The sequence below is a fragment of the Taeniopygia guttata genome, chromosome 13 (assembly GCF_048771995.1).
Source record: "Taeniopygia guttata chromosome 13, bTaeGut7.mat, whole genome shotgun sequence".
NCBI lineage: Eukaryota > Metazoa > Chordata > Aves > Passeriformes > Estrildidae > Taeniopygia > Taeniopygia guttata.
Window position 1 is genome coordinate 3,042,094 of NC_133038.1, and position 13,238 is coordinate 3,055,331.

Here is a 13,238-nt window from a genome sequence, read left to right on the forward strand (position 1 = left end):
CGTGTGCGAGGCTTTGGTGTTTTCTGCAGGTTAACTGCGTCGGAGTCGAGCGTGATGAAACATGCGTGTCGTATGGGAGGTGAAATGCACGTGAAAACATGGCAGCATAAGGCACAGATGGAGTTCACACCTGAATGAGTAATTCTGTGAGCCAGAGGGAACACCAAATGGTGAGCCGCATTCACAGCCCTGTCAGATGTTTTCAGAGGAACACCCCCAACTTAAAGATCTGCTCTCCATCACCTACTCCTCCGCTCCAAGAGGGACTGACTCAGCTCCTTTGATTTTCACTAGGAAGCCAGCAAGAAAAACTGGACCCCTGTAGGCTGCCAAGACAGCAACAGGGGAGGAGGAGAGGAAACACTGATGGAGGAACAGCCAGGAGAGAGAGATGATGAAGGGGAGACAGTGAGAGGGCTGACAGGCAGGAGAAACCCCACTAGAGAGCAGGACATCCACCAGAACAAGAAGGGAAAGATGTCTGTAGGGAAAGAGGAAGAAGGCATGGCAAAAAGAAAGAGCTGCTTGAGGCCAGGGCACAGAGGAAGCTAAAGGGAGGACTAAGGACATCCATCCAGTGCTGAAGAGCTGCATCAGGGAAACAAAGAAGGTTGCAGCAAAAGTTCCCTTTACCTGCTCTGCATCTCCGTGAGGGAAGCTCAGCAACCTGATCCCACCGCTCCTCCTCAAAATCATAGCACTCCACACTGCGAATGGCTTTGGGTGCTTGCCCACCCACCACAATCATCACCTGCAGAGGGAAGAGAAGAGCTAGAAAACTTCAGACACGACCATGGGCAGCTGCTCTCTGCAGAGAAACCATCACCATAACCTGATCAAGAGCAGCTCCCAAAACATGAGCTGAAGGCCAGCTAGAAGCCTCTGCAAGGATGCTTATTTCAGGCAATTATATTTCAAGGTGGAAAAATTTCTCTCCAATTTAATGCATGCTAAATATGGCCACCCCATTTACCCTCCCTCACTGTGTCCAAGGTGGGCAACTTGCCCAATTTCTCCTTGAAATACAAAACCTTTTGGCACCACGGCATACCCAAGACTCACTGCAAAAGTATTTTTAAGTGAAGAAGATTCCAGCATAATTTCCACTGGCAGCCCACTGTTTAGTCATTATCTCCATGGTGGTGCTAAAAATAATCAATGCCACTCAGCAAATAAAACGTGACAGCTGCGGTGCCACCTGCGGGGAAGGCGACACTCGGGGAAATCACCAGAACTGTTACGACCTGGGGGGTCTGGGCTGCTGAAGGATGTGATTTGTCACCTTCATTAAGACTTTTGGCTGCCACAGGTACTGAAGGAAATGCAGGAATTAAACCCTGAATTCCTTAGAGGTAGAGAAGAGCTATGTCAAGGTGGTCAAGGGTAACTTCAGGAGTGGAAGAACCACTCTGCTGGGTCAGGCTAAGGGTTCATCCAGCCCCAGACTGCACTACCCTGCAACAGCGGTGGAAATTGAGACACACTGCTGGGAAAATGAGAAGACCAAAAGACCTGGGCAGCATGCAGTCCTTCCCAAATCTGTCCTATCTGCTGCCAGAAGATTCCCCATGGACCAGGGTGCCAGGAGCCTGCATCTCTGTACTCAAGGGTGCCCATGGCTCTGAGCCCCAGCTGGGCACTGCAAACACCTGCACAGGCAGCCAGCCCCCAAAACACCTGCACTGGCAAGCAGCTGGACCTGCACTTTGTTCAGCACACATTTCATTCAAGCCTCCACAGCCATCAAGAGGGAGGATTTTCCCCCCTTATCACAGCAAATCAGAGGGATAAACATCACCCAAGACAATCTGATTTTTACAAGGCCAAGGAGCTAGAAACAAGATAATGGGGCTTCAAATATAGATAAAGAGTAGTTGGAAAACTGGCTTTAGGCTCTGCAAGGCAGCTGGGAGTAGCTGAGGGGATAAGATCGTCACTTGGGTAACAAACTCAACTCCAAGCAGGGCTGCTTTAAAAGTAGAGAGCTAGACAGCAATTTAAAGAATTTGAAGAGCATGGAAATACTAGCCTGTTTGATCTGCAAAGATGAGACCATGATATTAGAAACCAAATTGAGTCTATATTAACAGCCTGACTAGTAGTTGTGTAACAGTCTCCCATGGCAAGCTGCAGGGCTCCACGCAATTACAGAATTAAGGGATTTCACAGCAGACAATAATCCCTCATCAGCAGGACCAACAGGCCAGATGAAAGTTTCTCAGTAACAGGATTGCTGAAAGATCATCAGCTCCTTCCCTTTCTTCACAGTTCAAAAGAAGGGAGGAGAGACCTATAGAAGGATTTGGGTTTGTACTCATAGGTCATCCTATAAAAGATGTTGAGAACCTCTGAACTCACTGTTTTGCTGTTCCTTTTATCCTTAACTACTTTAGTCCTTGAACAAGGGCCATGTCAGCCCTTCATGATACCCCCAAAGCTGTGTTCTACTAACTTCATCTCAGCAACAGCAGGCAGAAAGAACACTGCCACACGCTGCCACATGCTGCAAAACCACAATTTCTCAATGGAGAGTCCAGTATCCAAATATCAGAAACAGCACAGATCTCCCACACCATCCCACAAAGCAACCTCATTATTGTTTGTGCTCGGAAAAATAACACACTGTGGTTTTGATGTCTTGGAATCTCCAAATGCTTACTAGCACCTTCAGTGGCAGTCTGCTGAGAGACATTGTGCCAAACTGTGTTTATCTCTGGGGCACAGAGAAAAACTCCTGTGGTGGTTTTTTTCTTAACTAATAAAGTGGTGGCTGGATCATCCCACGCCTGCAGGATAAACGTGGGGAGTAACAGGGATTATTTATTCAGTTGCTGCTTTGAGTCCATTGAAATTCACTTCAGACTTCCTGCCCACAGGGCTGGGTGCTGTTGTTTCCTGCTTTCCTGGCTTCTGATGATGGTTACAGGAAAGGAAGAGACACCTACTGTGACCTTCCATCAGCAGGGCTCCATGACACCAGGCAGCAGCAGGCTCAGCCAGCCCTCCCCGCACTCCAGCAGCCACCAGCCCGCTTGTGGCTGACAAAACCTTTCAAGAGCAGAGATACTCCTTCCCCTAAGGGTTTATCTAAGTTTATTCAATGTTAAATCAACTTAATTATGTTTCCTTGCTGGGCATAGGCAATGCCAGAAGAGGGAGTAAAACACTTTCAAGCACAACCACTGAGTCAAAAGTAACACAGCAAGTTCTCAAGCTCCTGTCAAAAGACTGAAAATGCCACCAGGAACAGGGGTGAGGTGACATAAAGTGACCAGCTCAGCTTACCTTTGGCAAGCTAACGGGAGTCCTTGGCTTTGTCCTGGGATTCTTTATTAGTTGCCTTTGATCCAGAGGAAGCAAATGATATTTCATGGCTTCAATAAGGAAATCTTTACAGGTGTTGTTATTTTTGATTAAAGCTTCTTCTTCGACTGTCTGAGAACATGCACACACAACAAAGATCATTTACACTGGCACAGGTCACAAGGAGCTTTGTGGAAAGAACATGTAACCTGGAACTTCCCTTCAAATGTACCAACATTTAAAAAAAAAAAAAAAAAGTGCAGGAGACAAACACAGACTTCCAGCTCCTCCCAAAGAAGCACACGGAGCTTCTCACTTTTTTTCCAAGATCACTCACAAGGAGTGAGTATTTTATCACCCTCTGCCAAACACTTGAGGCAGCTGAGGAGAATTCACCAGGAGTCTGGATACAAAGTAAGTGATTTCTTTTATCTGAGTCAGAATTTTTAAGGAGAGGCAGAATCTTTTATTCTATTAGAAGATACAGATGAAAGAAAACCAAAACCATGACAGATTCATCTTGTGAATATAGATTTTATGCCAATTGATTTTTTTAGACATATGATAAAAAAGCCCAAATGTCAACCCCTTCTTTGGGAATTCTCAGCTCATTATCTAGGCCGAGATCCCAGGAATTAATATATGAAGAACAATCTCCAAGTCAGACTGAGTCAGAGAGTGCCTCCCTGCCGGCCACACAGACCCATATGTATGCACAGCACACATCTTAACCACAATTATCACAGATTATGTGTTTCCATTATGATGTTTTGCCTGTGCATGACAGAAAAAAAGCTGCACGAGCTTGTAACACCACCACTTCAGTATTTTCAGGGTGAAAAATCACAAGATATTCTCTTATCAATGTTTCCCCTAGAGGGACAGCATCTCTGCTCTCAGCATTGCCTGGCAGAGCATGGGTCCCATTTTCAAGAAGGTTTTTGAAATGCAGATTGATTTCAGAATCCACTCCATTTTTGCTTTTATTCTTCTGTTTACAGACTCAGCAACAGACCAAATTACCCATCTTACACACAAACAGCCAAGCCACTGATTAAGGAGCAACCAGCAGCTTAAGTGCAAATATTAATGACTTTGCAGACTAACCTGTACCAGGTAATCTCTGGGCAAAAGGGGCAGGCGAACATGTTCCATCAGCTTAGCCATGTGCTCTAAGCGAGATTCCTTCTCATAATTTATCCAAGAGATAACTGCTTCAAAGACCTACACAGATAAAGCACAATTAAATGGGGAAGTGACAACTTCCTTGAAGAGTCACCCACCCAAAATCAGCAACATAGATTTTAGAGCATTGAAGGAAGAGGGTGCAAGATCTCTATCAAACAGATATCAAAAAGCTGTGACTGCACAGAGCACAAGCAGTCCATGCATGCTAACAAGCAGCTTCACATCTAGATGTGCTGTATCATTCCCAGAGCTAAGTGCATGTCCAGAACAATCATATACCTCTTGGACATTAGCACTGGAAGGCAGCCAGGAAACTTAATGAGCCTGCTGACATTTGCACTGGACATTATTTATGAAATCAGCCACAACAATTACTCTCGATAACAGAGATCTCCCTCCTCCAGGAGCCTGGCCACACAGTAAAGTCACTACACTCATATTTAATCACTGCACCAGTTCCACCCGCCCCCAGAAACAAAAAAAAAAAAAGTCTTGAGGACAAGTTCCCCACACACACAGGGCAAGCCCTGCCTGCAGCCATGGAGCCTCTGCACTGCCTGCTTTGCTAAAAATACTCAGATACTCCAGCTGGGGAACAAGGGCATGCTGGGCTTCTGGCCTGAACCAAAATCTAGTTTTCCTTCCAGATCCAGCTGGTTGAGATAAGCATCCAGAGCTGGAGTCCGTGACCAAGTGCTCACGAACACCCCATGGGCAGAGGGATGTGCAGGCCGGGAGAAGCGTCCTGGGTATGAATATGCATGTGCTTATGTAACTGTGAGCCTCACGCACAAAAGAAAGGCCTAAAAATGTCACCGGGAGTGGGAAAGGCTTCCTGAAACACCCAGCAAGGCAGGAAGAGGGGCTGATGCAGTCTCAGATGCTGCACAGCAGGATCTGGATCACTGCAGCTGAGTTTCCCCACAGAGCTAGAATTAAATTCTGACGCACAACCCACACCTACAGGCAACACTCCCCAAGCTCTCTCACTGCCCAGTTACTCAGGGGGGCTGAGCAGAGACCCAAAGTGTCCCGTGCTTCCCCCAAAAACATCCCTGGCCCTTCCCTCCAGCATGTCAGGCAAGCGTCCTTGGTTTCAGCTTCCTTCCGGGGTCACCAAATGGTCAGGCCAATTTCCACAGATAATTATTTCTTTCTTTCCATCCTGCCCATCACTCCCCAAGAAACCATTTTGTTTGGTCCAAGGTCACTAATTTGACAAAATCAACCAAAAATGAGGGCACCATCTTTCAGTCCCCAATTGTTGCTGGTAAATGTATTTGCAGGAGGCTTTGGCAAACACATCCTGCCACAAAGAAGAAGCAAAGCAGAAAGGGGTTTCTTCCTCTTAGGCTAAACTATATACTTTTAAAATGCAGTAAAGCACCAGCCTCATTTCCTGTGCCAACAAAGTTCCTGCTGAACTGTTTGGAATTCAGGACACTGCAATGAGGATTTAAGCAACCCAACAGGGAGCAGTGTAATCAAACCACAGCAAATGCTGAGGAGAATAACCAATGCAGAGCTTTTAAGTATTTTAAAATTAAAATAAATAAGCAAACAAACATTTTAACTTTGGCTATTAGGCCTTTAAAGTAGAAACTGGGTTGTTGTGAGATTTTTTTAATTGTAAATGAGTGTGGAAGGAGGATAAAGCAAACATTTAGCCAACAAACAGGCTTTTCATTAACCTCTTCTGCACAAAGGCTGAGCTGCAGAACAGGTTAAAGGGCTGGGACATACTCAGCTACAGGTCAGGAGGACAGTGAACAATCTAAAGGAAGGTAAGGCAAATACCCTAGGAATATGCACTAGGAATAAGCTGCTTCCTCGGTGCTGGCGTCCACTCCTGAGTCAGACAAGCACTGATGCTTCCCTGCTGTGCCTACTCTAAAAATAACTATTAAAAAAAAAACCAAAACAAAAAACAGATTCTGGCACCTTCCGTTGGCTCTGATTCCTAATTTCAGAGAAGGGGAAAAGGCTTTAATCCAAGACAGCAATATCTCTATTTAAAGGCCACATCTGTTTCCAGTCCTGCTGTGCCCTCCCTCCTCACGCCGTGCCTGCTGCAGACCCCGAGCAGCTGCTGCTGCGCCCCGGGACCCTCCAGCCATGCAGGACCTGCTGCCAGGGTGGGATGGACAAAGCAGTTGCCCACACAGCTTGATTTAGAGCTGAGGCATAGGCTGAGGTAGCAGCTGGCACCTGCCTGGCTGCAGGATCAGTCCCAAGCTTGGGAGAAGTAAATTTCCCACTCTATGGAGAAGAAGGGTAAAAGCCTGGAATATCCCCTCTCTGCATACTGCCTAAGGAAAGAGCAAGCCCAGATGTTTTCCCAGCCTTTTCAGCCAAAACCCATTTGTTAGAGGCTCCCAAGAGTGAGGGCCAAACCTTGCATCAGCTTCTGCTGCATGTCAGCAGCATGAGACAATGAATCAATTACCAGACTCTGAGTAGAATCCCCAGTCCAAAAATCCCAACCCTCTGAAAAATTTCTTTAGCCACTGTTCTGAGTTGGCAGGAGACCATTCTCAAGTCCCCCCACTTCATACATCTTCAGTAAATAACAAATAATTACTATTTTTATATAATTTTTTACTTTGCAAACAGTAAAAAGAGCCAATTAGGTCAGGTACAGAAAACATAAGTAAAAATGTATTGTACTGTACTCAGCTATAGCAAAAAGAGCATACAGGTACAACAAACCTCTGCCCTTTTCTGAAAAGGCCTGTGCAACTGCAGAGGCTGGTACAACAAGGGGGATAAAAGAGAAAGGAGAAGAATCTTTGAGTGATGAGAAAATGCTGTCACCACTAGACAATTAAAATAGATGTCTGTGCTAGCAGAGAATTTTTGTCATCCTGATGGCCTAGGGGTATAAATAAGCTAAAATTGGTGAAGATAAGGATATGTTTTATTAGGCCAATTGGTATTAGTTGCAGAGTGGCAGAGGAAGGGGGAAACAAACAAATTCCTGAGGCATTCCAAGGGCAATTCTCCCTCCCTGATCCTGGCAGGACTTGGCTCTAACGCTTCCCAGTAATCCAGGGATGGAAATGCTCTGGCTTACAGGTACAGAACATGTATGAGAAGGGGAACGAGAAAACTCCTTGTGAAATCTGGCTGTGACAATTAAGCTGCCAGATTGCTGAAATATTTTGCACATGCATACACACAGATATATGTGTGTATGTATAGACTGGTATACACACATATATACTTTTATATAATTTGTTTTATAACATGTATCTCAAGCATTAGCAGATAGGAAGAATACAAGTGAGGAAAATGGCTTGTCTGTCATGAAGTTAACATGAAACAGCAGCCTACGAGTCTGTCCTCAAATTCCAGCACTTCTTTGAACTCCAGCACATTTCACGTTTATGTTCCATTCCCATTTTCTGCCTCTCTCCTGTTATTCAAGTCTGTTGTTTTGAACATGCAGCTTGTGCTTACATTTCCTTCCACTGCCTTGTATTCTCAACAATCTTTTCTTTTACAAGTTCTTTTACAGTCAGCTAAAGAAATACTGGGTTTGATTGTGTAAAGCTCAGATGAGGGAAGGAGCATTTTGATTCCCCTGGGCGCAAGGCCAATAAAAGCTTTTGAACAATGCTGCACAAGACTGGAAAAAATTGGTTACTAAACTTGCACTTCCCTTTGCAGGCTGCTTGGCTCAGGCAGAGGGGCTCTGCTGTGAGTTTGTGCCATTTGCTGTTTCCCTTGCTGGCCCTGCCCCAGTGGCACCTCGCAGCCCCTCGCCTGCGGAAACACGCCCGGAGCCTTGAGTTTGCTGGCTCAGGATCAGCAGGGAGCACCCCTGTGCCCACACCTCACATGGAGCAGGATTTCTGGGGAGTTTTACAGTCCCTCTGGGCCCAAGCACTTGCGTGTCTGCAGCCCAGCGGGGCTGAGAGGACAAGGGCACACAAGGTGAGGATGTGCAGCACCACCACACCCAGGTCCAGCCTCAGCCCACCCAAATGCGGGCATCCAGTAAGAGCCCTGAAGTTACAAACCACACAGCCCTCAAGCTCCTCTGTAGCCTCTCACAAGTGACCATTTACATTTAGGAACATGGATTAGTGGTGGAGCTGGCAGTGCTGTGTTAGTGGTTGGTCTCAATGATCTTAAATGTCTTTTCCAGCCTTACTGATTCTGTGACTTTACAATCTCCCCACAGTGCCAATTTGGAGATGAGCTGAAGGACTGGAGGCACGTGTCTGTCCCCAGAAACCTGCAGCAGGTCATACAAGAAACTCAGACCAGAGAATGGGGCTGGAGGTGACCAAGCACCATAAACACTGCCCACCTCCTCCCCAGGACTCCAGACTACACAAGGTGCGCCAAACGTTTCAACCACAAACACAGTACCAACCAGTGCCTTTCTTCCCTTTTTTACTAAAAACACTGAAGATACAGAAAAATATTTCCTTCCCTCCTTTTGGTTCTGGGCTTCCTTTCGTTTTTCTAGTCAACATGCAACAGAAGCCAATATTCCTCCCCCGCCTAATGAAATTCCCTTTTTTTTTTGAGGTTTTACAGCAGGTATTAAATGCTTTACACAACAGCAGATGGGAGTTTTCTAGTTTTCCAGAGAGAGAAAGTAGTTGGTTGTGAGCCCCAGGGCTTTTAGTGTGATATGGATCTGAGAGTCATAACTTCCTGCAAAGAACAACCAAGTGAAGGTCATTTTTATGTGCCTCTAGGATTCACATTATTTTAATTTTCCTTTCCACATGATCTCTGTTGGAGAATGGCCCCAAAGGAGTATATCATGATAACAGTTCCTGGTGTAAAATCTAGAAACATGCCAGCATTGTTACATTCACTCTTGCTATACAATTTACTGTACCTTTTCTTCAGAGGAGACTGTGAGCTTGTCACTTGATATTAAACTGCAAACCTGGTCCAGACTAAGGCTAAGAAATTCTTCTCCTAGCATCACCTCAGGGAAGTGCTGCTCTGTTCAACAAATGAAAAGGGGGAACAGAAAATTATAATGAAATCCATGTTTTCAGTCAGTGGAAGGACCACGGCATTCAGAGAACAGCTCTGAGCAGCCAAGACAGACCCACAGCAGCTGTGAGTGGAACACAGGCAGAAACCAGCCTCAGAGCAGGATAAAGAAACCCAACATTATTTCAAGCAACACCAGCCCCATGAAATACTTTCATAAATGACACTACACTTTCTGAAAAGCCACTGAGAATAGTCCAGTGGCAAATACAGTTAGAAGTGGAAATTGAGACAAGCGCCAATGTCCAAAGTAGTAAATAACCTGGCCACCCCAGCATCCACCTTCCCAGCAGTTTACCCCTTTCCACTTCAGCCTGCAATTGTACAAATCTCTATTTCTCCCTTTTTTGCCTCCAGATCCCTCCATACTGTAACTCTGGGAGCCACTTGAAAACAAAAAGCATGAATATAACTTCAAACTGGAAGAATTATGACTGAGCATCATCAAATCTGTCAAGCTTTATATCTAGCCAAAAGGCACACAAAATAATCACTTCCTAAAAAATAATTTCTAGGTCAAATATGTCATTAGCCAGCTGCAGCAATTTTAGTTTTGCAAGAATTTCTTACATATACTGCCAATTTAATCTCACCTGTCACTTGCTAAGTCCCATTTATCTTTGGCTGAATTACAGAAACATGAATCTCAGGCACTTTATCTGAAGCAGCTTCTTTCAAGTTCTAATTCTGTAGCTTTGAGAAGCTCAGACCCCTCTATCCAAAAAGCTCTCTCTGCAGCAAGATCTGCCTTGAGTTTTCACATCTGCAAAGTGCTTTGCCTGACAAAAAGAAGCACCACAGGGACATGAGCTGGCCTAACTTACAGAGATGTTTTTTTGAGCCCCTGAACAACCCCTTTTAAAAGCTGTTGCTGCAGAGTTGGACTCTGGACTTGGACTCCCCAGTCACAGACCCTCCTTGCTCTGCTGAGGACCAAAACCCCACAGCTAAGCCAAAGGCTCTGATTTAAAATAGCAGAATGTGAATAAAGTTTAATATTCTGTTATGCTGGAAATATATGTATGATCTAATGACTTCTTTAGGCCTTAAATATTTAAGAGGCAGGAAACACTCCCCACACAATAAGCTGGATGCACTCTGACTTCTGGGCAAAATCTCATATTCATTCATTCTGGACGTGCATCTGGCAGAAGAAAGGTATTCGATCTCTTGTTATTAGTTGGAAGCAAAGGAGAATATTTACTGATTTTAATAAAGGAACTGGTGCCTGCATCAAGAAGGCTCCTTCACCTACTAAAGTTATCCATTGGCCAGAACTCAGCATTTCTCAAGTAACTGAGCTCATACATGCATGGACTCTTGAGCTTGGGGACTTCTGTCTTGGTTTAAGGCTGTTACATAAACAACACAGTGAAAAGAATTTTAATGGCATTTTTATTAATGGAGTTCCATTAACATTACATGGGCTGCTGTACTAACTGGGACCTATGAAGGCCAATAAAACAACAAAGCAGACCTTCTAATTGCCAAACAACCAAATAAATATACAGTGAATGCACTGCTTGTTGGGTTAAAGATTAAACAGGGCCTGGAAACAAGGATAATGAGATATTACAAGCAAGCTTTTATAAAATTAACCATTCCTTCCAGGGTACCTTTTCCTCCAGGGGATAATACAGCCAGAGCAGCTGAAAAGGTTTTAGTTTTATTTGCAAGAGAATAGGGGAGGACTCAATGGGTACATTTTGATTCCACTGAGCCTACTTATGCTCCAATTAAGGACAAAACTGTTAAAAAGGAAAATGTTGCAGGACAGAGCAGGTGCTCTGGGAAACAGCAGGTGTATGTGTCCCTATACAAATTATCAGAAAACAGAAAAACAAACTGGGAGAAAACTATTAGCTTCTCCCAAGCAGAGGTCAAGGGCAACTCTGCTGGAGGAGACTGGAAAGTGCTGGGGAATTCAAGGCTTGGGGCTGGCTGAAAAAGCTTTACATTTATGATGTAGAGGAGAAATGCTGAAAGCCATTGCCTGCACCTACTTATTACAACCAAACACATCCACTCCCAAAGAAACATGAGCCTATCCTCCCTTGGGGCAAGGGGCCTTTGCTGCACAGATCAGAGCCTCAGACTGCATGGCAATTTTAGCTGAGTGTTCCAGCTCCCACCCCCAGGATTTACCTTGGCCCAGAGCCGTTCATTCCCACACTGGAAATGCCCAGCAGTGCCTGCTGCTCTCCCAGGCAGGGTCCATGGGGAGGACACAGCACCAACGCTGAGCTGGTCAACAGCACACCCAGAGCCTCTGTGATCACAGTCAGGAGCTGTTCTGTGGGCTGAGATCCAGAGGATCAGCCTTTTTTACCTCCTCAACTCCTCCTTTTTTACCTCCTAAGGTGCTCCCCTGCGACCAAACCACATTTCACAACTTGCATCATCACAGAAAGTCGCAAGCCCAGAGCTAAAGAATGCGTTCCCTTCCTGCTGTAAAAGCAGAAGTCTGGAGACAGCAAGCAGGAGGTGCTGAGGCTCGGAGCTGCTGCCAGGGAGCAGGGTCAGCTCACGGGCAGTCCCCTCACCTGCGTAGGCGTTGGCCTGCTGCAGCAGCTCGCTGCAGGCGTGCACGTCGGCAAAAGCGCGGATGCCGAGGCAGTTCGTGGGATGCAGCTGGGACTGAAGGAAGTCACAGCAGTTCTTTCTAACATCCATCAGTTGCAATAAACTGGCAGCTGGCAACAAAACCTGCAAAGGCATGAGAGGGGAATGAAAGTGAGTAACAAGGAGTGATTTCACAGCTTGCACAAACTGGAGGCAATTCCCTTCCAGACAGGGACATATCCCTGTGGGGTTATGAGAGGGAAGGTTCAACTCTTAGCTCTAGCCATATGCAGAAGATCCCTGTTCATGCTCTGAGACATGAAAATAACTATCCTGCACTGGGCTATAAGTGGAACTCTTCTCACAGCCTCTCCCGACAAGACCTCAAGGCAAAATGAGGACAAGGTAGAAGCAACCATGCTTCTGAATGCTCCTGAAATTCTGGCTTTGCTGCAGGTAGGTCCTGCACACAGATTTTTTTTTTTTTCTCCCAAAAGGCTTTATATTATTTATAAGCATTGCCACCAGATTCAAAGCCCATAGCAGCCCAACAGTCCTCAAAACCCTGGACTTCGTTAATTCCAACAAAACCTTATTGGCTTGGACTAGTCCGGCAGAGCTTGTGAGGAGGATGCCCAAGCAGTCATGTAAGAGAGGGGGTTCCCAGAAGCTCAAGCAGGTTTTGATGACAACAAGGCTCTCGGGAAAGATAGGTCCAACTATTCAAATCAGCAGCTCTCATTTGCACTTACACAAAATGCTGGGGACATTCGTGGATCATGGCTGCATCTGAATATGAGGTACTGCCTTGCACCTCCAAAACTAAGCACAGAAAAAGAAGACAGAAATGGATGACAAATTTGACATCTGCTGGAAAAAAACACTTTTGAGGTCAGCAAGGAGGACAGGAAGTAGAAAACAAAATCCATCAGGACATTACAGCCTGTGACATCAGACACTTCCTTTCTTATTTCCAACAGCAACTGCAGACGTGTCTTATTCCAGCTCTTTCATAGCTCTGGCTGCCTCACACATGTCCTTCCAACTGGGCATCTGTGCTCACCATCTGAGCACACATTTCCGGAAAGTTATTGCCAACTCAAAAAAAAAAAAAAATAAGCAGCTGTTAAACAAAACAAATAGGTTAACAGCATTACCTCCCT

General features: G+C 45.4%; 1 protein-coding gene across 5 annotated transcripts in view; it reads right to left on the minus strand.

Annotated features, from left to right (window-relative positions):
* Positions 1 to 13,238, minus strand: part of KLHL3 (kelch like family member 3) — a 51,833-nt gene that overhangs the window by 12,155 nt on the left and 26,440 nt on the right. For all 5 annotated transcript variants that reach the window (XM_072935243.1, XM_072935244.1, XM_030284106.4 and 2 more), the window contains 5 exons: positions 12,057 to 12,219; positions 9,350 to 9,459; positions 4,411 to 4,527; positions 3,286 to 3,435; positions 634 to 751 (listed from right to left, as the gene is read on the minus strand). In XM_072935243.1, coding sequence (XP_072791344.1) covers positions 634 to 751; positions 3,286 to 3,435; positions 4,411 to 4,527; positions 9,350 to 9,459; positions 12,057 to 12,219 — 658 coding nt within the window. The remainder of the gene's footprint in view (positions 1 to 633; positions 752 to 3,285; positions 3,436 to 4,410; positions 4,528 to 9,349; positions 9,460 to 12,056; positions 12,220 to 13,238) is intronic.